Source organism: Agelaius phoeniceus, chromosome 3 (assembly GCF_051311805.1).
Source record: "Agelaius phoeniceus isolate bAgePho1 chromosome 3, bAgePho1.hap1, whole genome shotgun sequence".
NCBI classification, from domain to species: Eukaryota; Metazoa; Chordata; class Aves; order Passeriformes; family Icteridae; genus Agelaius; species Agelaius phoeniceus.
In genome coordinates, this window is record NC_135267.1 from 14,906,744 (window position 1) to 14,934,332 (window position 27,589).

The window sequence follows — 27,589 nt, forward strand, 5'->3', positions numbered from 1 at the left end:
TGTAAAAAGCTGGAATATTTTTTGTTTAGCAAGTAAGGTCATCTGAGGTTCTACTATAGGTGGAGAAAGCTGATCTCCTTGATTAAATAAAGCAGCTGGGACAGAATGGTTCAGGTCCTCAAGCAACCACGCAGTGTTGAGGTGGTTTATCAGCAGACACAGATGCTGCTTCTTTTTCTGCAAAGGGGTTTAGTTGGCAGCAGCCCAGGGTTCACTGTACTGCACTCCTGCCTGCTGTAGTTACACCCTGAAATGTTCTGTACACCTGTGTTCAGTTTCAGACTGGCAGTCTGTCTATATGGTACCAGCTGCAAATCATTAGCATGTCATTGCAATGCCAAAAAAAGCAAAAGAGGAGGTAGAGAGAGGAGACAAGAAAATTTACTTTGGATTATCATGTAATTTGCAGGACTTTGAAGATATCACAGCTCAGCCAAGCTTAGAAGAAAAAATGGAAACTGAAGATCCAGTGGAAGAGCAGCTGGAAGTTGACAGAGTCCTTTTGTCCAAGAGCTCCATGCAAACAGTAATGAAGGTTCATCAGCAGTTGTGCTTAAACTTTGCTCGATCCCTGTGGTATCAACAGAGTCTGCCTTCTCATCAAGCCAAGCATTATTTCAGTGCATTTATTTCCTGCTATCAGACTGGTGCATGCCTGGTGTCACAATTCTATCCTTTAATTGGTAAGACTGCTAGCAGTATTTCAGATATGCCAGTTTAGATTTGTAAAGATTTGTTTCAAAATAATCACAATACAGGTCATGAAACACACCTGTTATGGGGAAAATGCACAAAACAGAAAATCCTTTTCACAGAGAATTTGTCCCATGTTCAGAATTGTCTTGTGGAATGCTTTGATTTTTTATTCTTCTATGCATTTTTTTAATTCCATTTGGTAATACAGAAGACCAACACAGTTTAAAAATGTATTGACTACTGAGTGAAATTTTGATCATAGGATCTGCATAGTCCTGTGGAAGATAAAGCACTTGAAGAAATTTCTCAGAAGTAAATTTTGCAATGAAGTTCATTAAAGAATTGTTTTAAATTTAGCTTATGTATATAAAGTAAAAAGAAAAACGATAGCATGGGGTTTTTATTCCACCCTGAATTGTCAAAAACTTGATGTGTAAATTTTTTAAACAATGTGTGAGAACTCAGAATCATCACTTGTTAAAGCACAGCTATGTTTTTCAGTTCTGATCTAGGCATGTGTGCAATTAAGATGAAGTGAATAAGGGCTGTTGTTTCTATCATGCCTAATTTTTGTGTTTGCACCTGAGCCATAATGTATGTGGGACTAGTTTTGTGTGTTGGATTACTTTTCCACTGAGCCTTACTTTATAGTAGTATCTCCTTGATGTAAATTTAAATACAATCTGTTCTTCTGACAGGATTACAGCCTGTCTTTATAACACTCCTTGTACTTTCATAGAAAAATCTGATAAAATAGAGAATATAAACCCTAAGTATGTCTTGTGTTCCATACTCCATCTCATTGTTCCAGTGGTATAGTCTTCTACCCTTGTAAAAGATAACATGCTAAGGCTTGGGATACAGGGGGGAAAAAAACCCTAACTTTATCTATTCAAGTGAGAAGAGAACTAATAGCATGTGTGGTGTCTTCCTTACTTGCTTCCTAGGTGCTGAAATGAATGACAGTCTTTTGGGAAGCCAGCTTCTGCTGAGCACTCTTCTTCACAATACCTTTTTTGAGGAAGTAACTTCAGATCTTGTGCTGCAGCAAGATGGCCCTTATGACTTCTATCAGCACCCCAATATTCAGCAAGTCCGACAGTGCCAACCTGTACTTGACAATTTTGCTAAAGAAATAAATGGGCTACTGCAGGAATGGCCAGAGCATCCTGTACTTGTGCAGGTAAAAACAAATATTTGAAACATTTTAGGATTACATTTATGTGTATGTGTATAGATATGCACAGACATGTGCATACACACTGATATGCTTGCACAGATGTTGTATTACTCATGCAGATGTTTTGAAGTCATACCTGTTTATTCATAAGAGGTATAGGTATTGCTGTATGTATTATAGCTGTTCTGTTTTAATCATGAAATGTTAAGTGGAATTCTGCCAAGTCTGAACTTAGAGTTTTAAGCAGTCTTCAGTCTGCCATAGCTCAAAGATCCCTGAGGTCTTGCTGCTTCTACTCAGTTTTCTTCTGAAGTTCTTTCTTTCATAATGCTTTAGAATAGTTATTTTTAGTCCCTCTTACAGCATCTATGTTGTCTTAAGGTTACTTTTCATGGGGTAATGTAGAAACTCAGATTCCAGATGAGCTCTTAGCCTTAGGTAATTTGTGCTGCCTTCCCCAAGTGCATTGGCCTTACTGAATTCCTAGTGATCTTATACTAAATTGAGAAAACAGTTTAAAAATGTGTAAAAAAGAAAAAAATTCTTATCTCTTGTGAGGGTCAGTTATGCTCATAGAAATTAACTGAATTTCATGGCTTCTTCTGTTGAAGTGCAGCTCCTGAATGTTTGTGGTTTTGTTCTGCAGCTGTTAGTTGTGATGGACAGAATCCGGAGTTTTCCACTTTCTAGTCCTCTCTCAAAGTTTCTGAATGGCTTGGAAATTCTTCTTGCAAAGGCACAGGTAAGAAGAAGTCTATGGTAAAGTTCATTTTTCTCTTTATGTTTCCTTATCTATATTTAGTATCACGTGACAAACACAGTACATGGAAGCTGCTTGTCAGGATTTGGGGGAGTGAACTTGCTCCATGCTGAAAGTTTAAAGAGCAAGAACCCAGTAATCCAGAATGATGCAATGAGTTTTGCCAGGCAGTGACTCATTTCTGGCTGTGTGAAGGGGAATTTTTCTTTTCTAGGACTGGGAGGAGAACGCCAGCCGGGCCTTGTCCCTGCGGAAGCACCTGGATCTGGTCACACAGCTGATCATTCAGTGGCGCAGATTGGAGTTGAAGTAAGAATCATCCTTCCATGCTGCTTTTCCTTAGATACTGTCAGCTTTCATCTCCACATGGAGGCACATTCCAATACAGAATTGCCTTAATTTTGGAACATGCTTCTGTCTATCTGTCGTGGTGAAAATATGTGAAGGAAGAAGACCACCAGTGAGGAGCTGTAGTGGATCAGAATGAGCATCTCCAGGCTCTGGTGACTCTATTTGCCTCAGGAGAAGTAGAAACAATATTTTACCAGTGCTCTTCTGTTTTTATCCAAGTGTTTCTTGAGCCTGTAGGGTTTTGTCTGTTTAATAACTATCATTAAATTGTCCTTAAAAATTATTTTCCAGTCTCCCATTTAAGACCACATGAAATTTTTATAGCCACAGTGTGTCACAATCAGGAATTCCACAAATCTACCTCAATTTCTGAGAAAATAAACTTTTAAACTTGCCTCTGATGGATTTTGCTTTACCCTCTCTTTTTTTCTTCTCCCATATATAATAATGGTAGCAAAACAATGATCCTCAGAAATTGTATATATTAAGCTTATGTGCAGATTCTTTCATCCTGCTATATTTTCCATTAGTTTAATAGAAACAGAAAACAAACTTTGGTTGTTTTGAACCCAAAGTTCAAAGTACCCATGATATTTTTGATTTCTCTCTCCCTTTTCTTATTGTTCCTAGTTGCTGGTCAGTAAGTTTGGACAATGTTATGAAGCAGCATGTGGAGAAATCCACAAAGCACTGGTTCTCAATCTATCAGATGATTGAGAAGTATGTTCAAGAACAGACAGAGGCAAACACAGAAGGTAAGTGCTGGCCTTAAAATAAATGTGATGCAGTTTTAGTGTGATTACGATCCTAAATGCCAGACTTTGACAGTGCACTTTCAGGTATAGTTCTTTGCCCACAGTAAATTCCATGACTGTGTAGGGTTTTCCATATGCAGTGAACTTTGTATATATTTGTGAAACCACTTGTGGCTCATAGAGCCTGTGTTGTGATGTAAAGAAAAGATGTCTTTAAAAAGCACCTAAAAGAAAGTAGAATTGTGATAGCTGTACATCATGCATATACAAACATTTCAAACAGATTTGGAGGGTAGGAGGCCTCCATCTGCAACTGGAAAAGGCTCCTTGTTTTTTTAATTGCAGAAAGCATAATTCATATCCCAGCTGAACTGCTTTTAACATTCTGTATAAAGCCTAAAAAAATTCTTAGAGTAAGTAGGTTTTGGTACATACTGTTCTTAGCAAATCTGTCTGTATGTGTTCATGTTACATAAAATAGGGGAATGAGGGGCAACACATTACCTCCCCCAAATTTAATGGAATTGTAAAGATGAAAGCAGTATCCTCTGACTTGAGGCCAAATTTCCAATCTCATGACTACTTAATGCACTTGATGAGCCTCAGATCCTTCAGTTAGTACATCTTGAAGAGGACAACATGTCTTCTTCCACAGATAGTACCCTAAAGACACTGTATTCTCTACCAGATTCTTCTGCTCTATTTCTGTCCTCATGACTTTGAGGAGTTAAGGAACTGGCAGTGACTTATTTGTGCTGTTGCTTATCATGACTGAAAAAGCCATTCATTCTTAGAGAATAGAATAGCAAGTATTCTGTAAATACTCAATGGATTCTGAAATTCAACATATAAGTGACCTTCTCAGTCACTATTTTAACGCTGCTTCTTGTTCCCTTTCCTTTCTTCCAGTGTGGAGTCTGTTAATTTTACTTCTTATTAAATCAGAATTCTTCCCCTCTCTGCCCCTTTCCTATTTTGTTTTGAACTTTTCCTAATTGAGACTCAATATTTAATTGAAAGTTATAAAAACCAGACAACAATTTTCAAGTAAATATTTTAGGGTTTTTTTGTTTTGTTTTCTCTCACTTTCTTTCTGAATTTCTGGTGCAATGTTCAGGAACTGAGCAAATGGATCTGAAAACACTGGTCAGCACATTGCAGGCTTTCATTGAAGGCTCTACTCTGGGAGAGTTTCAGGCACGGCTCCAGGTACTGCTGGTTTTCCACTGCCATGTCTTGCTGATGCCTCAAGTAGCAGAAAAGGGTAAGTTGTTAGCATTATCTCTGATGAGTTACCTATACAGCATCCCCATATTCAGCCATCAGGTGTTCCAGACTTTCCAGACAGGTCACTGAGCTCATAAATAGAACACAAGCCAATAGGGATGTTTTACTGTTGTCATGTTGGTCAATTTATCCCATCTTTTGGTGTTGCTAAGCTTCCAAAAAAACTGGTGTATATTTATTGTAATGATACTGAAAAATGCCCTCTTGTAAAAAAAGGGTTGTTGTTGTTGTTGTTGTTGTTGTTGTTGTTATTATTATTATTATTATTATTATTATTATTATTATTATTATTATTATTATTATTATCTGTCCCTTCTCCCTTCTAGATGTTCTGTGCAGCATCCTGTGGAATCTATACAATTACTATAAGCAGTTTTCAGAGTGTGTTGAGGCCAAAATCACTGAACTTCGTCAGCCCATAGAAAAAGAACTTAAGGTAAAAGGAGACTTGGCTCAGACAACATATTGGTCTAATCAAAGAAACAGTGGAGCAGAAGCTATTTGAATTTGTCTATAATAGTTCTGTTGGCCCCTGAAATCCCTACTAAACTTAACCTTTTCTTTGACAAGAATTAATTCTTGAGGTGGGGGAGGGGTTGATTGAAAGCTTTAATGTTTGATCAGCCCATTTATCCATGAAGGTTTCTACCCAGGGATGTTCATTTCACAACATCTGGCTATGCAGCAGTTTTTATGCAGTGCAAATATTATGTTAATAAGGTGCCTGTGCAATAATTTGCTCACTTACTAAAATGTTTGGCATTTTAGGGCTACCAGATCATTGTAGCTGATAAGGTTTAAAGATCATCTTTGATGTGGAAATAGTTAATTTCATTTACATAAGTAATCCCATTGATTATTTTTTTCCCAATAGGAATTTGTGAAGATTTCCAGGTGGAATGATGTCAGCTTCTGGGCTATAAAGCAATCAGTTGAAAAAATACGCAGGTAAGTCAGAACTTAAAGCTCCCCTTTTTGAAACCTTCTGTCTAGATGATTTCTCTATGATCTTACATTTGAATGCAGAAATGTTTCTTCTGCTCATAACACAGTGAAAACATTTATTTCCAGCAGTTGAGAGATTTCCAGGATTACAAAACCCAGTAATTTTTTGTTTTCATTTGGTAATTAGAACTCTCTTTAAATTCATGAAGAAGTTTGAAGTTGTTCTGGATGAGCCGTGTCAGCCTGCCTTGGTGGAGATTGGTAAGGAAGAGCAGCTGGACTGCATGCAAAAGCAAGAGGAGTCTGACGACAAAGAAACCAAAATTCAGAGGCTAAACAACACATTGAGAAAGGTTCTGTCTGCTAGAACAGATGTTACCAAGGTGACTGAATTAGTTATTCTAAGTGTGGGAAGAACAGTTTCCCTATTCTCATCTATACATTGCTTTTCACTGATTAATGCAGGAAAATCTTATGTAAGTGTCAGATCTGTTGAATATATCATAAACTTTTTTGGTCTTACTTGTGTTCAGTGTTATGCAACACTGCAGATGGGTGGGAATGCAGCATGGGATGACAAGCATGGTCTGTACTGATCTGGCACTGTATCTGAGTTCTGATACACAGAGATGAGGCTGTTACACATCTCATCTCCCATTTGCTTACATAGTGCCTGCAGCAATTTGTTACTTCTCTACTAGTGAAGTAAAACAGCCTGGGAGTTGAAATTATTATTACTCATTTTTTTCCTAAACAAGGACCCAAACAAATAATGATGTAGCTGTAGGATTTGTGCATATGAGGTCTGATTAAATATTAAATCACTTTTGGCTTGGATACTCATAAGGGAATGCACTATATTGTCACATGTTTGCTGTTGACTGACAGTTTGTGGACTGTGAACATTTGCCTTGGACAAGCTGATGCATGGTAAATCCTGTTCCAGAGAGTCTCAGTTGACTATGTCTCTAAATAATTTGCCCAGCTCAGAGAGGAAGTCAGCTAATTTTCTTCCTGAAAGAGATTCCTATTCATATCATTAGTTTTTATTAACAAGATGCAAGGAGACAATCATAACTCATCAGAATTTGGTGGTAAGTGGGAAATGCTGAGTTACCCTCAGCTTTGTTCTGTTTCTTCAGACCAGGAGCAGGGCTGATCTTGCTCATGTCCTGTACAGGAGGGTAGAGCAAGGAGGCAGAAATTTAATGCAAATCTAATGTATTTGATTGATTGAGAATTTTGTTTGTTAGTGGGTGATTTGTAAGCCTATTACTGATAGTTAACAGGGTTATTCGTTTCACTGCTTGCAGCTCCATGTTGCCTTCATTCCTTAAAGAAGACACATGGAAACAATTGAAATTGAACAAAAAAAAATTGAACCAAAAATAAAAATTGAAAAGCTTTGGATATGCTGAGGAATTAATTCCGTTATTTAATAATTTCTACCTGCACACTGTTTTTGTTGTCTAGTGGAAAGTGAGTGAGGGTGTTCTTACCTGACACCCTGAGGCCATTATTGATTTAGGTTAATGCCTTTAGACTTGGAAGGCAGAGGAAGCTGACCTGACATAGTGATTACTTTTGTCATAGAGGTGATGACAAACACCTAAGACAGTAAGATCATAGCATCATTCACTGGACTGTTCAAAAATAATGCCTGCCTGACATACATGTGTTATGATTTTTCTCAAGTATTGGTGCTGAACTGATGAAAGAATCACATGAGCATGTTTTGGGGTTTCAGATAAATGCAGAATTGAGCCCTTTTTTAAAGCAATTTACTCCTAGGAGTCAAATGAGAGCTTTGAGTATTTGTGTATAATTTTCTTCCTTTTTTTTTTTCAGAGGGCACTCCCAGAATGTCAGGGCACCATCACATTTCATACAGATTCTCTTCAGTATCGTCTGTCTAAGCTGACGAAGAAAATGAAGAAAATGTGTACAGCAGTTACAGAAAATAATTCATTCTTAAACCTGGTGGAAAATCTCGACCAGTTCACAGGTTAGGTTTTCTTGTGATGTCCATACCACAGTTGACCTCTCTAACATAAATGGAACAAGTCAGGAACAAGTGCAGATATATAGTTGTCTTCCCAGAGAATGCTTTGCATACATGAAAATTTCAATCTCATACCTTTGTCTGCTGTCTTCTAAACAGGTGGTGTTATTGTTTCTGTAGCTGAACTGCAAAATTTAACATTTGATCAGACAGCAACTAAGGAGAAGCAGAAATCAGAGGCAAAGCATATTCAGATGCAAAAGCAACGGGCTTTGTCAGATCTCTTTAAAAGCCTTGCTAAAACAGGTGAGCTTTCACTAAAAATGGTCTTGGTTTAAAAGCACAGAGCTCTTGAGCATTTTACTATCTTTACCAATATATTTAAACCCACCATAATATGATGTAAGGTAACACCTTTACCTTCCTCATTCACCAGCCTTTTCATGTCTTAAAAATGACCCCTAACGCAGCTTTCTTAAAGGACATGGGGCAGTGAAAAGTCTGTAATGTACACAGGTCTGTGTTAGTCTTATTTCAGCTGTGTTGTTCAGCTATGTTCAGCTCAAGATAGCTCAGCTACAACGTGTTCTTACATTACAAAACTTGTAGCATGTTCAAAGACTTGTCAAAATAAGAACATTTTAATGTCTTCCTACCAACTGTGTGAGTGACATTTTTCATACAAAAAAGGAGGGCATCAAAGGATGTGTGATGAAATACCGTTCCAGGTTTGTCATACCGGAAGGGTCTGTCCTGGTGCCGCTCAGAAGACTGCCAGGAGGTTCTGTACCTGCGTCCGCTGGACTTGCGCAGTGCCCTGGCTGCTGTGGATTGCACACATGAGCTGGACACCACGTATGTACCCAGGACTTCTCCCCCCCAGATTGTGGGAATTGCAGCTGTAATATACAGAATTCATGGCGTGTTGATTTAGACTGGGGTTTCTCAACAGTAATTCATTTAGGATTTTGCATATTCCCTTCCTCCCATTACATCTCAGTTTGGTATGTACAACTGAGCAAGGATTTGGGATTTTTTTAATTTCTTTTTTTTTTTTTTTCTATATTTGCACTTTAATAACTATACCCTCAGTTTCGTTCTTTCCATGAATTAGATTTCAGTTAGCCCTCCACTGTCCAGCCTTGCCTGGGATGCTTTGCTAGCAGTGTATTAGAGTGTAAACTGCTAATGATTTTATTGAAGGTGAACTATGATTTTCAGGGATTTCTTCATTGTTTTGTCTTCGTTGAATAATGGGACATTTCAGGAGAAAATACTTCAAAGTGGACATTACTGGAAAAGCTTTCTTAGGGGAAAGATGTTTTTTTCAGATTTTTTTAAAACTGTTTTTCTGACAACAAGGGCTTTTTTTGTCATTGAGACTTGCTGGTTATTGTCCTGGGATGTAAGCATTTAGTTTATGTATCAGAAGAAAGGCTTCTGTATGAAGCTAGATTTAGCTGCATGGGGGGAAGAAAAACAAAATCACTATGAAAGTATTAAATGGTATTCAAAGATAGAGATTTTTCTGCGATTACTTAGGGTTTTCCTAGAATTTATTTTAAAAATCAAATGTTTTCTTAAGACTAGAATATTTTTAGATAAAATGAAGAACAGGAACTTCGATGCATTTTCTAAACAACAAATTTCAGGCAAAACTGTTAGGTTGGAGAGCTGATGTGGTGGCTCCAGCATGCTGAGGTACTTTTTAATACCATACTTCTTTGTGCTCTGCCAGGTTGCTGACAGAGATTTCTTCTGCCTGGGATGGGTGCCAGAAGTACTTCTATCGGTCACTTGCACGTCACTCTCGGCTCCAGACAGCCTTGTTAGCACCTGCCAAGGTAAAACCAGCAAAGTAAAACCAGAATCTTAGTTCTGTTAACTTCATTTTACCAGCTTGGACTGAAATTTCCTTGTAAAAAAGTGATGGGAGATAACGCTGTTGTGTAATATGATACTAAATATGACACTTTGGTAGCTCTCATTAAGTGCAGCATGTTGAAACCTGCTGTTTTATGTAGGGACACAATTGGTTCAGGGAAAGAAGTTAATGATCTGTTCAGTGTACATTATCTTTCATCCCAGCAGATCCCTAATTGCCTCATTTTTGTGCATGAAGAAACTCATGAAATGCTGAATCCAAACTTGTAAGGAAAATAATCCCAATGTGATCCAGTGTTCTTGAAGAAATCAGTTGATACTTATAATTGGGCATAACAGGAGTCTGTGTCCAACACAAAAAGTGCTAATACATTTCTTCATTTACTGGTCTAAAACCAGTAGAACAGACAAATGAACTCTGCCATACCAGAACAACTTTTCCAAAATTGCAGAAAAAAAGCACCTCTTCCAGATGTTCTTCCTCTCACTATGCTTTGCCTCTTGTTTTACAACATGATCTTATCAAAGTCACACCTGATACTGGATACAAATAGTGGAACTTGACTGTGCAGTTATGCTCTGTGTTGTCACCATTTATTCTGATCTTTAAGATGTGACCTTCTAATGTGACCTTTAAGACGTGATCTCCTTTCACTTCTAATGCAAGGAGTGAAAGTAATTGTCAGTATATCTGGTAAAATGAATGGTTGTAGCATTGGTCATGAATGTAGAGCATTTAGGCTGGTACCTCTTCAGATTTTAATCATTATTTGTATAAGGTAGATTTATTACTGGAACCAACTTCCTGGTAAGAATTGCTTCAGTGGAGTGAAATCTAATGTGAGTGACTGTTGCAGAAGTTACTTGAAAGGCAAATTTTGTAAGACTTGTTCAATTAAACCATAATCTTTCAGACTGCTCAGTGAAATGGAGGCACACAGACTGCCATTGTCTCATTGTTCATCTCACTGTTCCCTCCCACTTCTTCTGTCTCTGTTTTGTTTAGGATATTGGACTGGGCAGCATTGAGCGCTGCAAAGGGTTCACTGCACACCTCATGCAGACGCTTGTGAGACAGAGGCGATCTCTTACTGCACTGACAGAACAGTGGATCTTACTCAGGTATTTTCCATCTTCCAATGTTTAATTGTTGGCAAGAGGTTTTGACAGTAAGCAAATCAGTTCAAGAAAGATGGAAAATAATGCAGAAGACAAAAACAACTTTCCTCTTCTTCCTGATATTTCTTTTCCCCTCAATTAAGCCTAGATAGAAAAGATCTAAGTTTATCCTATCACTGCAGCCAGTATTTTGGAATCAAAATAATTTTGTAGAACAAGTAAGGCATATATGTGAACTAATTCCTGTAGTTAATTACACAGTTAAACCATTAAACTTACAGATTGTTATATCTCTCTCATTTGGTATTGGCCTAAGTTAATTTAGTTTACATTCAAGTTGTTGGCTCGACCTGGGGCAAATAAATGATTTGGGTGGTATTTTGAGCCAAAATAAGTGAAGCATCAACAGCTTACAAAGGAAAATTCTGGAAAGGTGGGACATACTGGATGTTGTGTCAAAACTGTAAAAGGAAAAGTGTGTAAGAATCTTTCTTACTCTATGTGGTCTTTCATTTCATTGCTTGATTCATCAGAGTCATTGCAGATGCCACCTTTGTTGAGCATATTTGTGCTTAGCACTCTGTAGTCCATGAAATTTCTAGAAGTCAGGTTAGGAGCTTGCACCTTTGTACAGAGAAGCAATTCTAGACTGGAGATTACTGCTGCAAAATTTAGTCTAAGGCCAGGAAACTTGAAAAAAATGAATAAACAGAAAACCCCAACTAAACAAACTCCTCAGCTTTAGAGTCACAGAAATAGTAAAACTTTGTGGACATTTATCTACATTACTATGACTTTCATAACAAATCAGATTTCCAGGGCTTTGTAGTATTTCATAATTCAGGAAGGGAAAAAAATCACTAATTAACCCACCTTTTTTAAAAAAAAACCAACTATTGTTTTAGTTTTTCCAGGAGAAGTTATCTAGATTTAAAAAAATTATAATTTAGTTAAAGGTAGATCTTTTAAAAATGAAGTACAACATAAAACTCAGTGATCTTAACTTCTCTTTTTTCTTCTTAACTAGGAACCTCCTAAGTTGTATACAAGAGATAGATTCTAGGCTGACTGCTGACAGAGAGTACAATGCAGCATTTCCTCCTCAAGGCAGTATTCAACACTGGACAGACAGACTGCAGCAGCTCTGCATGCAGTGTGTGATGGTTCTTGAGGAGCTGTCTTGGTTTATCCAGTGCTGCCCAAAAGAAGAGACAGCCAGATGCAGTGACACTGAAAGGACTGATGTCAAACCCAACATTCCTCAGAGTTCAGTCCCTGAAATGGGAGATGTTCTTGCAGGAATACCTGACCTGATTCCCTCAGATCTAAAGCATTTGTCTCCAGTATCAGCTGAGCAGTTGCCTCCTGGATGCAGGATGAGAAATAAGGATCAGGTGTGGCTGCAGGTAGCTACACAATTGACTGCAGTGATGGCAAATGTGAAGGCCATGAAAGCAGAGGTGGACAGAGTAAGACAACAGTCACGTGAGACCTCCTTTTATTCCTGGTGAGTCCTACACATGAACATCCCTTCTTTATGTTCACATAGTATGTGTGAAGTAATTCTGAAAATTTTTGCCTATGCATATATTGAAAAGTGGGTTCAGATGCTCTTCAAATATTTTTCTGTTCATTTTTTTGCAAAATGCAGTGCTTGACTCTTTAAAGAAATGTATGTCTTCTCCTGTTCCCTTGTCAAGTGAAAAAAATTTCTGTCTCAGCTTCCCACTTTGTCTTTGATCTCTCAGGATTTTATCCCCATAGCTCCTTAGCTAATGAGGTGAATTTCAAATATAAAGTTAATGAAGAGATTTTCATTTTAAAATACGGTTGTAGCCTATTTAATAACAATCTTCTGATTTTCTCTCTGCTTGAAACAGTGTAACTATCAGCTTTTTGTCAAATCTTTTCTTTAATAAATTCAGGCTGGATGTATGCTGCCTCTCCCTTATCCATGACCAAGAAAAGGTTTAATCTTAAGTTGGACTGTTTGTTCTTCTTTCAGTATTATGGTATTTCTGTTGCAGGAGAGACTTTGAAGTTTGCACATCAGCTGTGAGTTGTTTGCTGGAAGTCTCAGCCCAGTTACAAAGCATAGAGTCCCTGTTTCTTCCAAAAGGACAAGACATGGAAGCTGCAAATCAGATAGCCCTAATCAAGAGCCTGAAGTATATACAAGAAGAAGTTAATAACACATCTTCACACTTCACAGCCTGGAGAACACAGCTTCTTGCTCCTGTGTCAAATTGCACTGGTGAGGATAATTTTTCTCCACCTGATTTGTTATGTTGGTAAAGACACAAGAATTTATTAGTTTGGTTATTGCTGAAGGTGGCCCTGTGTTCCTTCTGATATCCAAAAACTTCATGAAATTAAAACTTGCAAAATTAAGTCCAGACATTATTTGTGCAGTATAATTTTTTTACCATCTCTATTAGTGATGGATCCTGCACTGTATTTGTGGGTCAGGATTAGCAAGGAGATTTTGGTAGAACTGTGTAGTAAAAGTTGCATAGTGTTGTCATTGTCCTTGCATAAAGGAAACATAGGAACCTGCAATCTGATGTTTACAAGCATGTAAAACTGCCTGTGTTATGGTTCAAAAGGAAATCAACAGTTGGATGAAGAGTTTGTGGAGCAGTTCTCAACAAAAGTGGAAGCTGTTATCCATGCTGTTCTGTATGCTGTTCAGTGTTTGGTAGAGAGAAAACAGGAAGGTGGAAAAGAGGAAGAAAAATCTTCAGAGGAAAATGGTAAGTTTGTCAATATACTTGAGTGGGGAGCAGAAGAGTTTAAACCATGCAAACCTTAATTTTTTAAACAGTGTGTGTCAGAGGTACCAATACACAAGGAAATTACTATTTTAATAGAAATTGTGTATTTAGACAGATAGGGTGGCTATTTCTAGATTGCTTGCTATAACATTTTTAGAATATCTGACTTGATCTCCATTTTTTTTAATGTGTGTCAAACAAAGAGGATGCAGCCTTACTTGATGTGATTAAAGCTGGACATATAACTAAACTTTTGGATCAAAATCTGTCTGCTGATTTGGAGGCTTTACATGTGCAGAAGGCAATTTTAGGTGTTTCAGAACTCCTGGAGATCTTGAAATCTTACAGGGAAGACTGCACTTCATATAAACATAAGGTAAAGTTTTTCTTTTCATGAATGTTTTAGCTTAGAAGTCTTGAGATATTTGGAATTGTAACTACTTTGGTGGTTAAATGTGCATTGCTTCTTCTTGCCCAGTGCCTTAGAATTAGAAGCATGTGAGAAACTGGGGACAAATAAAAGTAGTCTTCTGTAGTGTCTGGCAAAAGCCAAGCATATATGTAGTAAGAAGGCAAAGTTTTTGTGAAAAATCTAGAAAAAGTTCCAGAAACGTTAGAAATAGTACTTAAACTCACCTACTGATATTTCTGCTTTGAGCATGTTTTTAGTCACTGTCTTGAGCCTCTCTGAGGTGCATGTCAGTAAGTACAAGTAATGACTCACAGCTGATTTTATGTTTTAACTGTAGTTCTTCAACCAGTCCTGCTATTTGCTGGTGCGTCTAAAGCCCATGCTCTGCAAATATTCAGACCTCATCCTGTTCTACCTCACCATTTCACTGGCATCTCACAGGAGTACTGGAAAACTGCTTTCTGTTCTAACCAGCATTTTTACAGAGCTTGCTCTGAAGGTAAGTTAGTAGAGGTAACAGTGGCTTTATGGCAAGCATATAGTTAATGTATAAAAGTCTTGAGTAGAAAGTAAGCTGAAAAGTGTACTTACTACTGAGGAAGATTTTGAGTTTCTTTTCACCTTTGCAGGGATTTTGTCTGCCAAAAGAGTTACTTGAAGATGAAGCAGGAGAGGGAGCAACAGAGTTCCATGACTATGAGGATGGTGGTATTGGAGAAGGGGAAGGCAAGAAGGATGTGAGCGACAAAATAGAAAGTGAAGATCAGGCAAGTGTTTGGGGTTGATTCTTGTTTAATTGAAGTGAAACTGAAAAAGCCCTTGAAATCCATTATGTGGATATCTTAGGTAAAAAGAAACACAAAGTTATCTTCAGTCTCCTATTTATGTTGGCTTTTACCTTTGCCTATCACCTTACGAATCTTGTTGTGATACATTTAATATCACAGTATGTTTTTGTGTGTTTTAATATGCTTGGGAAGCTTTTAATATATAGGCAAGATTCATTGTAATTTTTTGCTTTACCAATGATTTAGATAGAAGACAGTTTTCAAAAAGGGAAAGAGAAGGAGAAAGAGGATCAAGATTCTAAACCAGACATTGAAGGAGAAGACAATGCAATTGAAATGTCTGAAGACTTTGAAGGAAAGATGCATGATGGAGAATTGGAGAAAAAAGGTTTGTTCTTCCACTATGGCAAACTTATAAGAAAAGTTATAGATCAGTTCAGTAATTGCTGATGCTTTCCTATAACATGTGCATGTGTGTCCTTTGCATATATCAATTAAACTGAATGGGGTGATAAAATTAAGGATTGCTTATTTGCTTCTAAAGTTAACAAAAACATTATCTTTGTCTTCTGTACTGAAACACATTCTGAACTGTACACAGAAGATGAGGAAAATTCAGATGAAGAGGAAGAACTAGATAAGCAAATGGGCAATCTTGGTAATGCTGAAGCTGATGATAAACTAGATGAAAGGCTCTGGGGGGATGATGAAGATGATGACGATGATGAAGATGCTAGTAGTAAAACAGAAGAAACTGGACCAGGAATGGATGAGGTAATAAGGAACAAGATGGGGGGAAAAAGTATCAAAGGAATTGAACTCTGCTAACTTAATGTGACCTAGAATGGGAATTGCCTCTCGTAGCTTTTTGTCTTAGAAGGGGATAATTTCAGGGAATAAGTTCTGTTGCATGTTGTCTTTTTTTTAGTAGGAGATGATGTCACTGAGACTTTGAAAAGTGGATAAAGTAACTGAGTTTCTTTTGGATTTATTAATAGGAGGATTCAGAGCTCGTTGCGAAAGATGACAATTTGGGGACAGGAAACAAGGATAATAAAAAAAAGCCTCCCAAGAAAGAGGAAAAAGAGCAACAGGAAGAAGACAGTGGAAATCAAGAGAAAATCCATGAACAAATTGATGAGGTAAAAATTATTTGGACTACATGGAGTATTTTGCTGTTAAACCACACTCTGTTGCTCATACCATGTGTTTCTGAGAATTTCAAATGCTTTTTTTTTTAATAGTGAAGCACCCTGAAAAAAAGTTCATTTCAGAGCTAAAAGTAAACCATACTGTATCCATTATAATACTCATTCATTTTCTGATAAATATTCAAGAAAGGATTTCTTTGGAGTACCCTGAACTTGCAATAGCTGCCAAAACAGGTTTTACACTGAATTGATGTTTTGATGGACAAACCTCCAAAACTCTAATTCTGTTGTGTAGCAACAGAAACACCTTAGTATGCAAGAGTACATTTAGCATCTCCAAGAGTGCATATTCTGTTTAGAATGTTTCAGCTAGGAAATTTGGCTTTTGAACACAAAACATGCTGGTTGTAAGTACCACCAATTTATGTAAATGCATTTGCTGAAATTAATCTTTCTGCTCCTTATGCATGATTATGTGTACCACTGGAAATCCACATTTAACTGATCAAAATGTAATATTGTATCCAGTATTTCTTTGTCCTAGAGAATACAGTAGGATCTTGTTTCTTATCTTTGCTGATCCTCCCGCTTAGTCCGTGCCTGTTATTTTTTTCCCCATTCTTTGCTGACAGCGTGAGTATGATGACAATGAAGTAGATCCTTATCATGGCCAGCAAGAAGAGGAGCCTGAAATTGAACCTTTGGACCTTCCTGATAATTTGAATCTGGAGAGTAATGAGAAGAGTGATGATGAGGAGGAGGATGAAGGTACAGCTGAAAATCTCTATAGATTCCTAGATGAAAGCCACATGGAAGTAGGGGGGACAATCAGATCATGAACCCTTTTTGTCTACAGAAAGGAGAGAGATGGTGGTAGGATTCAGTGTAACCAGCAAGAAGCTGCAAATTCATTTGTGCATCCAAATACCAACATACCAAATGGAGGCCAGACAAGAAGTCAGCATGACAATATTTTCCTTTACCTCCCTTTCATGCACACTGTGGAGCATGCTTTTCATGCTACCCAAGTGATACAGCCTATCTCAGGCTGGAATCTCCTTATTTAATTGTCTAGTTGCTTTTGTGGTTTCATTTTTGTTCTGTTATACTTCTGAGTATTTGTACTCTCAAAGGTCAGTTGGCCCTCAGGTTAAAGGAAGTTACTAGGAATTCATCCTAGTTACACTGCTAGCTAGAAATCAACTGTGACTTAAAGGAATTATCTGGCTATAGAAAACAGATTTTGTGCATAGAACTGAGTACTTGATGGGTTTTTGACAGGCTGGGCAGTTTTATTCCAAATTCCTGTAATGTTCACTGTCTCTGTACTTCACTGAAAGTTTTATATACCTTTCTGATTTTTTTTTTAAATCCAGAAGAAGAGAATGATTTTGAAATAGATGAGAAACCTATGGATTTAAATGAGGCTGAGAAGACAGAAGAACAGAATGCAGAGGATACTGGTGAGACAGAAGGAGATGATCAAGATGCAAAAGCAGCAGCTGAAGAGGGCATTTCTGAAGATAAAGAGGAGAAGGAAGATGAAGGAGATAAAGAAGATCAAGATCATGATCAAGAAGAAAAGGCAGAGAATACTGAGGATGCACAAGAAGAAGAGGAAGAGTCACAACCACCTGATGAGAAAAAAAATGAATCTGCTCAAAAAAATGAAGATAAGGGAATCCCTAATGAAGACCAAGGCCTTCAACCTCAGGTACAGTATGATAAATAAAAGTGTGATTTTTTTTTTTTTTTCCTTATACAAGATTTAAGATATGGCTGTGCTGTGTGATACTCTGAAAAAAATTGACATTGAATAGACACAATGTTAGTTAGAGTCTTCATCAAGATAATAAGAACTATGCTTATTAAGCATGTGTTTCTGCTGTCTGTGTTCCTGCTGCCTCCTTGGCCTTGTGTTAGAGTGTTAGAGTGGAACAGACTCTTTCAGTTGTGAGGGACCTGCAGTGATCATCTAGTCCGGCTGCCTGACCACTTCAGGGCTGACCAGAAGTTTAAGCATATTTATTAAGCACATTGTCCAAATACCTCTTAAACACTGACAGCTCTGGGGCATTGGCCACCTCTCTAGGAAGCCTTTTCCAGTGTTTGACCACCCTGTCAGTAAAGAAGTGATACTAAAGTCCTAATGGCCATTCCCATGCATCCTATCCCTGGGTAGCACGGTGAAGGGATCAGCACCTCTCTCTCTATGTCCCTTCCTCAGGAAGTTGTAGAGAGCAATGGGGCCACACTTCAGCCTCCTTCTCTCCAAACTAGACAAGCCCAAAGTCCTTAGCCACTCTTTATAGGACATTGCTTCCAGCCCTTGCACCACCTTTGTTATTCCCCTCTGGCCACATTAAAGGACCTTCACATCTTTCTTAACTTATGGGGCCCAGAACTGCACACAGCACTCAGGTGAGGCTGCACCAATGCTGAATACAGTGGATTCAGCACCTCTTTTGACCAGCTGGTGTTGCTGTGTTTGATGCACCCCAGGATGGGGATTGCCCTCTGGGCTGCCAGGGCTCAGTGCTCACTCACTCTGAGCCTGCTGTGGGCCAGCATCCCCAGATCCCTTTGCAGGGCTGCTCTCCAACCACTCCTCTTCCAAGTCTATGCTTGAGCCCAGTGTTATTCTATCCTAGGTGCAGAATCCAGCATTTGGACCTGTTAAATTTCATCCCCTTAATCATGGTCCAGTGCCCCATTCAATCTAAATCCCTTTGCAAGGAGCCTTTTGTCCTTCAAGAGAGCCCACAGCACTTCCCAGTTTGTATCAGCAAACTTGCTAATGAAGCATTTAACTCCTGTATCCAGATCATTGATAAATACATTAAACAGGACTAGTCCTGGAGCTGAAACCCAAGGAACAGCACTGGTGACTGTCACCAGCTGAAACCCCATTCAGTACAATTATTTTAGCCCTAGAATCTACCCAGCACACTGTGAATCTACTCATCCCACAGCTGGACAACTTGTCCAAAAGGATGCTGTGAGGGACATTATCAAAAGCCTTACTAAAAATCCAGAAAAACTGCATCCACTGCCTTCTCTTCATGTGCTAGGCTGGTGACCTCATCACAGAGGGGCTATCCAGTTAAACAGACCTTTCCCTTTGTTAGGCCACTCTGACTGTGTCTTACAACTGTATTTGTCTTTAAGTGCCTTTCAGTAACACAGAGTTCTCAATGTTTTTTAGAATGTTAAAATAATCTGATGCTATTTCAGGAGGAGGAGGATAAAGATAATTCAGAGATGGATGAAGAGATCCCTGAGGCTGAGGAAAGAATGGAGCATGAAACACAAGGGCAGACTGGGCAAGAAAATCTGCAGAGTGACAGTGCTGTTGAGCTGGCTGGAGAGGCTTCAGAAAGAGACCAGTCTAAAGAGGTAAATTATGTGGAAGTGTCCGAGTTAAAAATGCTAAATCTGTGAATATGTTTTCAAGTTGAAATCAGGGAACTGCTGCCATAGTTTTTAAGAACTGTGCCTAAGACCTTAGTTTATACCAGTTGTAAATTCACTGAAAAAAACCTTAAAGACTATGTAGATATCCTGCATTTTCACTCCTATAAAGGTAAGTTTAGGATAATTGAACTGTAGAAGTGGCTTGTCTGCTGTCCATAAGAATTATACTTGCAGTTATGAGCCATTGGTCATTCAGAACAGAATGTAGCAAAGCACTGCAGTTTAACATCTGGAGTTTGTTTACAGTAGTTTCTATTTTTGGTAACGTTTGAAATTTATTTTTTTTCTTTCAGGAAAGTGGAACTGGAGCTTCAAGTGCCAATCAGTCAGAAGGCCATGAATCCACACGTATGGCCCGGGTGGCTTCTCAGAAGCAAAGCATAAAAAATACACAGGTTTGTCTCTTTAAATTTTTGTTTAAAATGTCTTAATATTGACCAGCAAATAGTCAGGACTCAGTTTCTCCTTGTCAGAGCACTGTTCTCATTAGTGGTAGGCTACACCTCTCTTGAAGTTGATGGTGTTAATTTGTTCCTTTTCAGAGTTTCAAGAGGAAACCTGGCCAGGCAGACAACGAGCGCTCGATGGGAGATCACAATGAACGCATCCACAAGCGACTGAGAACCATGGAATCCAGCAGTGAAGCAAAGCAGGATGCAGCTCAGCCTAAACAGAACGTGGAGGAGGCTGATGCATTTGAACATATTAAACAAAGCTCTGAACACTATGATGCACAGACATATGGTACAGTGGGATTTCTGGGGGTAAAGAGTTGTCATTGCAGAATCAAATCCTGAAACACTTGTATTTGTTGTAGTGTTCCCTGTTTGCTTTTTAAAGTTATGTTTAACAATCCTTGCTTTGGTTAAAGGTGCCACACCGTTTCACTACAATAAATGCTACTCTGCAGTCTGACTCCAACCAATAATAACACTTATTAAAATACTGATTTTGACTTTAAGAAATGGATTTTATCTTATTATCTTTACAATCTATTCTCTTCAAATCTTACTTCAGCTAATCAAGGCAATAGCTTACTGACATGACACAGCACAGCAGAATGAAAGATAAAACAGGGGTTTGAGTTTCAGATCTCTTCTAAGTTCACTGAAATTGATACACAGTGGCCTCAGAATGCAACATTTTTTTTTTTAACTTGACTACTTCTCCTTCCACTTTCCTCTTCACAAGTATTGTTGTCTTTGTGCAGATGTAGCTAGCAAGGAGCAAGAGAAACCTGTTATGCCTCCTGAAGAAAAGGAAGATGGAGACTTTGAAGATGCAGCAATGGAAACAGAAATGGAGGATGAGGATCTCAGAGCAGTAGACACTGAAGAGCTGAAGCCAGAAAAAAAGAAGTCTAATGCCACTAAACCTTCTGGTACATTAACTTGTAAAGCATTCTAAATGCATGCTGATATGGATCTTTAGATGTATATATAGGTATTCAGATTTGCATGTAGTAGATATGTTTCATAAGGCTGAATGCCTGCTCTAAATTGATTCCTCTGCAGCAGTATTCTTACTTCTGCCCAGTAACCAGCATTAGCCTTTGCTAAACTGATTGACAGAGAGGTTTACTGCTTTCTTTCAAGTTAATGGTCTCTAATCTTTATCCACCACTTTGAAGAAATAAAAAGCAAACACTTCCCTGCTGTTCAACACAGTGCCAATTCACTTAATTAATTGGCATTTAACAATGCATTCCAGTGTCACCACCATCAGCACCACATAACTCAACTGTTTTATGTATAACTTCTGGCAAAAAAACCAAAAAAACAAACCAGCAAGAAGTAGAAGAGCTGGTCTGAACATCTGGTGAGGTAGCACCAAACTCTCACTGCCTTCTTTCTTAAGTGGGAACAAAACTGAGCAGCTGACAGAAGTAGTTGTTAGACAAGATAGGTCTGACTTGTCAGCCACACAACCCCCCCCTTCAAAAAAAAAGCTAGGTAGAAGTATGTCTTGCCAATTGCAACAGAAATTGTAATTTTGATGCATCTAAGTAAATGACATCATAGATTGGAATTTTGAACAGTTTTCTTCTTGGACAACACAAAGCATGGCTGGAGAGGGGAGACAAGTTTTACAAGCTTACATTCTTGCCTCCCACTCCCTTGAGCTTTAATCACTTAGATCTCTTGCTAGGCTCTATTTATGGTACAGGTGTGCATGTCATCAGTCTGCTTGTTTTTCCACATGATTCTCTAACTATGTTCTGAAAAACTAGTCTTTGAAACATGTCCTACAATGTCATTCTTTTTCTCCTTTAGAATAATTCTTAAGAAATTAGTTGTTAAATAGCATAGTACAGTAGAAACAGTAATAAAACAAATTCTCTAGTCCATTCTTTTATTTGTAAATTGAATTTTGATTTATAGAAAACTGTTCTGTTAAAAAATCAGAGAGTAAAAGATAAGTAAAGATTGCCATTTTTTAATGATGATTTTCTGACTTCTCATATGACTTTATACCTCCTATCATCCTGTCATAGAGGCTATGAGAGTCAATAAATGTACTTCACCAGTGGAACTGTCAGGTGTTAAATATCTGTTAACTATTACTTTGTTTAGCAAGAAGTTTACAAGACAGAAAAACAGTTTGCATTAGGAAATGCATGGTTTTCTGTTCCAGTGAGTTGCAAGATGTATTCATCCCATTCCTAGAATTAAATGTCTTAAAATTTGGCACTTCTTTTAAAAGGAAATGTCAGCTGCAGTACAAAGCATATGAGATGCTCTGTGAAAGAGTCAGATACAATATTGTTTCTTGTACTATGTTGACCCATGAAGTCAGTAATTAGTTTTGTGGTTGTAGGACCAGGTGACGTGGAGCCAGAGCTCCAGACTTTTGACTCAGAGGATGTCAATGACTCTGCACCAGAAAAACTGCTAGAGGTGGCTGAAGAGAAGCCAGAGAGAAGCAAGGACTCGACCATACACACAGCCCACCAGTTTCTGATGGACATTCCCCAGGTAGGATACCCAGTCTGTCTTCTTTCAGCTACAGCAGGAGAAAGAGATGGTTTTACTTGATCTGTGTTAATGTAACTCTGTGAATGCAAAAGACTAGAATTACTTTTTTTTCAGCCAATTCAGTCATTATACATGAATATAGTACTTTTTTATAACAGCTGATCGTAGGTACTGTAGAACCTTTTTGAGCTTTTTATTAGTGTCTCAATTAAAAAAAGACCATGGCCTAGAAGATCCTAGAGCTTCCTGTTAACATGGTTTTCCAGTGCAAACTTCTGTGAAAAAGCACATTTTATCATAAAGACCTATAGCATATAAGCAGTTGGTGGTGGATTAGCAGTTGATGAAATGAAAATGTTTTCAGTCTGTGTGGTTTTTTTTAGAAGGATTGACCTTTCATTCTTACAGTATGGTGTCCTAAGTACATGCTTAGAGGGTGCTGTTTTACTGTTTGCATGCATACCACAGAAAGGATTGTGTGCCAGCTGCACTGGGTATTTCTACCTTAATGCCAAATATTGCAGCTTTTTGGAAAAAGGCTGCTGAGTGCAAGTGTTCTCATGTTGTCAGAATAACTGTGCCTTTGAGCTTTGTAGGTTTTTTCCAACTAGCATGCAAAATGTGGAACAGAAGAGGGAGCTCTTGCAGCACCATTTAAAGGGGAAGGGAAAGAGGCAGCTGGGGGAAAAGTGCAGCTTCTCACCTTTCAGCAGAAGGAAGAAGAGAGAAATCTGCTCCGTTTCTGTTCTTTCTCCCTTCCACTAACATGCAGCAGGTGACCAGTGGGACAGCTGCTGCTTCTTGAGGAATAAGAAGTTACTGGGACTATTGAGCTTGGAGTCATGGGCTTATTTTCCTTAGTCTGTGTGCCTGCAGGTTATACAGACAATGTATTGCTGTTTGGCCGAACTGGGGGTTTGTAAGTCAGGGACAGAGGCTATTACTGAAAACACAGTGAGAGTAAAAAAGTATCATAAAGCTTGGGTGTCCTTTAACAGAATGGCTTACCAAATAATATTTGGTGCCAGGTAACGAGGATGATGTCATTCAATCTTCAAGTGGTTTGAATGAAGCTTGTATAAAAATATAACTAAGTGAAGTGTACTCTGTTTCCAAAGATACTAGTTAGGTGTATTGTTCAATAGTTTGGTCTCCATTATACTGTTGATAAATCTGGTGTTTGTCAAGATCATTTCATTGATTTATCTTGAAATTCTATATTTATTGTATTCAGTGTCATTATCATAGATGTTACTAGCTTTGTTTCTATATTGATTAAATCGCATATGGAGATATTTGTGGGGAGGTGTTTATCCTTCATGTACATAGAAGCCCTTAAAAAACATGGAGATTTAGAATCTTCATTGAGGTATTTGGGGTTTTTTTGTTTGTAAGAATGAGAACAATGCATTTTACTTTCTTTATAGTTTGCTATACTTTGGGAATCACCAGATGTGTAAACTTAATTTTCTGTCTCATAAAACTCGTAACTCCACTTCTAGCACATCATTAAAGATCCTGAAGAGCTAAGAAAGGAACTTGAAAGGCAACTGGAAGCTTGGCAGACACAACAGCCTGGAACTCCAGAGGAGGTTCGTGACCTCATTTGAATATAAAACTGTCATAAGAATCCTTCATTGCATTATTTCATCTTCTTTTACTGCTAAAACATTGAGGAATGCAAGCAGGCTGGAATTTAAATACTCAAAAACATATTATATATATAGATACTATTTTGTTGTTACATTTACCTTACTTTAAAAAACATACTACATTATTCTTGAAGCAGGATGCTGTTTCAGATCTTGTTTTGAATGTGAATGCAGATTGTCATGTGAGGCACCCTCAGTTTTAGCTCATTACAGCCTTCCCTGTGGTGCACTGTGGTTTAGTTTCTTTCTTCAGACAGTGCTCCCCCTCTTGTTTTGTTCTTTCATAATTCACTTTAATTTCTTTGTGTGATGTTGTAGGAGAAGGAAGCAGCACAGCTGTGGCAGAAGTATTTAGTACTGACAGCTCCTCTATCACAGCAGCTTTGTGAACAGCTGCGACTCATCCTGGAACCCACTCAGGCTGCCAAGCTGAAGTAAGTTGGGTCTTTCTGAGGCTTCTGATTTCTTTAAACTCGTGAGTTTGGGGTGCTTTAACCTCTAAAACTGCAGCATTGTGTCATTCTTGCATTACAGTAATTATTCCTGTTTGCAAATGCCTTCGATTTCCTTGTACAGGAACATTAGGTTATTTTATGAAATGCAAACATGATATAGTAGTTGGCACCCATCCTGAGGATATTGCCTTCTACTTTTTTTTTTCTCCTGTGCAACAGGTGATTAATGAACTTCACCATTTGAAGTTAAGTCAAAGATTATGTAAAATGTCAAAATGTTTTACGTTGTTTATAACATTAAATGATTATTTTTTACAGAAATATAAACTTGTTTCAAACTGGTGGAATGTAAATTCAAGGTCTGCCTTCCATTTTAGGTACCTAGAAATAAACTTCTTTTAAAACACTGAATATCCATCTTACATTAAAAATGTGGGGGATATTTTTATCGATAATGAAATATCAGTATTAAAACTGCTCATATATTGGATTTGTTGTATTTTTTAAAAAAATTATTTGGTGTATATGCTGCATAGGCCATGGATTTCCAGAATGAGATATCTGCTGATAACCCCTGTCACTGTCTTTTTCTCAACTTTCAGAGGAGACTACAGAACTGGGAAGAGGCTGAACATGCGCAAAGTGATCCCGTACATTGCCAGTCAGTTCCGGAAGGACAAGATCTGGCTGCGAAGGACCAAGCCCAGCAAACGGCAGTACCAGATCTGCCTGGCTATTGATGATTCCTCTAGTATGATTGACAATCACTCTAAACAGGTAAAATAAACCTTGGGAGGGGTATGCAGAAACCACCTGTCGTTGATGTGTAGTTGCTGATTTGTTTCATCCAGGGCTGGTAGCTGCTGGAAAGTCTGATAATTCCAAAGCACCTATTTTTCCAGTCCATGTGCTTTAACTCTTGTCAATTCATGCCTGAGAGAATTATTAACAAAAGATCAGTGAAAACTAGCTGAAAGGATTAGCTGTTAATTTTGTAAGAGGTGTAAATATCCACTGTAAAACTACTTTTTGTGGCGTACAAAAGGCTGAAAGTTCCTTATCTGGCAGTTCATTGGAGCGCTAAATATCCATTCATCATAGACCACTTGTAGGGTTTTTATTAATTAAAATGGTGTGTTTCCTTCTGAACAGTTACTTATTTATTTCATTAGCCTACCTAAAGTGGTGTCTCTAAATCAATCAGCTAAAGCCCTCAAGCAGAACTATTGTATCTTTATTGCACTGACTGTCTTACACATGATAGGCAGACTTTTCAATTATCTTCCTAGATAATGAAAAATAATGTCAGTAACACTCTTCATATTTAATACTGGGCATTGAGTAAAACATTGACTGTGCTAATTTTTGATGCAACTTTTGTCTTTAATAGCTTGCATATGAATCCCTGGCAGTTATTGGAAATGCTCTGACTCTTCTAGAAGTGGGACAAATTGCTGTGTGTAGGTGAGTTTATTTGAAATCATGACTTTTCTTCAGTACTTCAGAGCAGAATGTAAATACCAGTTCCATGCTGTAATTTTCTTCTCTTTTCTGAAGCTTTGGAGAGACTGTTCAGCTGCTGCACCCGTTCCACGAGCAGTTCAGTGACCAGTCAGGGACACGGATATTGCGTCTTTGCAAGTTTCAGCAGAAGAAAACAAAAATAGCCCAGGTACACAAAAATGCCTCTAGGGCAACAGGTTTACCAGTCTTTTCCAGACAAGATATCAGCAGCTTCATGATCACTTTGTAACACTTACTAGTTGTTTTTGTATTTGAGAGTCTGATAGCTGGTTAGATAACAAAGAAATAAAATGGTCGTAATTTTGTAACAGGAAGAGTGTTTTCTCACTTTTAGTTCTGATATATACCACTTTTAAGTATTCACCTTTCTCTTTATTGAGTCTTAAAAGTATTTTGGGTACTGTTGATGTTCTTAATCTTAATGGGGATTATTAAACTAGATACATCTGTTTCAGGCTGAAGCCAAAGAAGTTCAACCTAGAAACAGGATGTATATTTTCAATGAAGCCATTAATCTCATTAGCAGTGTACTGTGTTGATGGCTTTGCTAGTATTGGGGAACAAAATAATCTGTTTGAAGGCTCTCTGAAGATTCATTAGTTCAAAAGTACTTCATAAATTTAAAGCTGGAGTTGATACAGGAAAATGCTAAGACCTCTTATCTGTGTTATGTGTTCAGACTGTCTTAGCATTTAAAAGAGAGAAAGCTGTTGTTTAGAAATGTTTTCATTTTTAAGTTTATTATTTTTAAGATAACTTGATTTTCTTACTTATTTCCCTTGCAGTTTCTAGAATCATCAGCAAATATGTTTGCTGCAGCACAGCAGTTGTCTCAAAATATTAATCCGGGTGAGTTTTTTTGTGTTACTGTGCTTGTTGCCATGGCAGCAGAATGCTCACTACAGTCCCGATGTAGGATCTTGCCAGGAAGACTCCTAGGACTGAAACATCACTTGCATTAGGGCTTTGGGTTTTGCTTTGTCAAAAGCAACGTTTGGGTGAAATTTGGCTCCCAGGCGACATCTACTTTATATTTGTTAATAAGTCACTAAAATCTTGTGTAAGACTTTTTAAAATGGCACACCTTACCTGTCTCCATTTACCTCCTGATTGCAGACTATGTTAAGGTGTAGATAGTGCCAGTTGGGAGCATTGTCCAGCTTCCTAAGGACCCTGACTCTCTAGACACTTCTGTTCCTGCTTGAGAGCTCGAGTTCTCTAGGTATCCAGAAGCACACTGCTCTGAGGAGGGAATTTGCCTCCTACCTGCCTTTCACGGTCCTGGAACTTCAGGTCACGAGCTGCTTTTCTTTCCAAGAAAAGCTGGAAGACTGCTTGCCTCATGTCTGCCCCATAATTAGTCTAAAAGAATGCTCTGTGATAGTTAAAAGCTTGTCATGGTGGC

General features: G+C 38.1%; 1 protein-coding gene across 2 annotated transcripts in view; it reads left to right on the forward strand.

Annotated features, from left to right (window-relative positions):
* Positions 1-27,589, forward strand: part of MDN1 (midasin AAA ATPase 1) — a 94,621-nt gene that overhangs the window by 63,935 nt on the left and 3,097 nt on the right. Inside the window, exons 65-100 of one of the 2 annotated variants that reach the window (XM_054629679.2) lie at positions 410-683; positions 1,644-1,879; positions 2,523-2,618; positions 2,851-2,945; positions 3,618-3,742; positions 4,860-5,006; positions 5,356-5,465; positions 5,904-5,977; positions 6,162-6,357; positions 7,823-7,979; positions 8,136-8,282; positions 8,705-8,831; positions 9,715-9,820; positions 10,867-10,982; positions 12,007-12,486; positions 13,007-13,233; positions 13,586-13,732; positions 13,957-14,129; positions 14,503-14,664; positions 14,795-14,932; positions 15,200-15,341; positions 15,555-15,727; positions 15,952-16,095; positions 16,737-16,872; positions 17,484-17,818; positions 19,339-19,500; positions 19,872-19,973; positions 20,121-20,322; positions 20,789-20,959; positions 22,396-22,553; positions 24,056-24,145; positions 24,524-24,639; positions 25,263-25,437; positions 26,051-26,124; positions 26,218-26,332; positions 26,970-27,033. In XM_054629679.2, the coding sequence (XP_054485654.2) occupies positions 410-683; positions 1,644-1,879; positions 2,523-2,618; positions 2,851-2,945; positions 3,618-3,742; positions 4,860-5,006; positions 5,356-5,465; positions 5,904-5,977; positions 6,162-6,357; positions 7,823-7,979; positions 8,136-8,282; positions 8,705-8,831; positions 9,715-9,820; positions 10,867-10,982; positions 12,007-12,486; positions 13,007-13,233; positions 13,586-13,732; positions 13,957-14,129; positions 14,503-14,664; positions 14,795-14,932; positions 15,200-15,341; positions 15,555-15,727; positions 15,952-16,095; positions 16,737-16,872; positions 17,484-17,818; positions 19,339-19,500; positions 19,872-19,973; positions 20,121-20,322; positions 20,789-20,959; positions 22,396-22,553; positions 24,056-24,145; positions 24,524-24,639; positions 25,263-25,437; positions 26,051-26,124; positions 26,218-26,332; positions 26,970-27,033 (5,692 nt within the window). Of the gene's footprint in view, positions 1-409; positions 684-1,643; positions 1,880-2,522; positions 2,619-2,850; positions 2,946-3,617; positions 3,743-4,859; positions 5,007-5,355; positions 5,466-5,903; positions 5,978-6,161; positions 6,358-7,822; positions 7,980-8,135; positions 8,283-8,704; positions 8,832-9,714; positions 9,821-10,866; positions 10,983-12,006; positions 12,487-13,006; positions 13,234-13,585; positions 13,733-13,956; positions 14,130-14,502; positions 14,665-14,794; positions 14,933-15,199; positions 15,342-15,554; positions 15,728-15,951; positions 16,096-16,736; positions 16,873-17,480; positions 17,819-19,338; positions 19,501-19,871; positions 19,974-20,120; positions 20,323-20,788; positions 20,960-22,395; positions 22,554-24,055; positions 24,146-24,523; positions 24,640-25,262; positions 25,438-26,050; positions 26,125-26,217; positions 26,333-26,969; positions 27,034-27,589 lie in introns of both variants that reach the window. The other variant, XM_077174773.1, reaches the window with a different exon arrangement.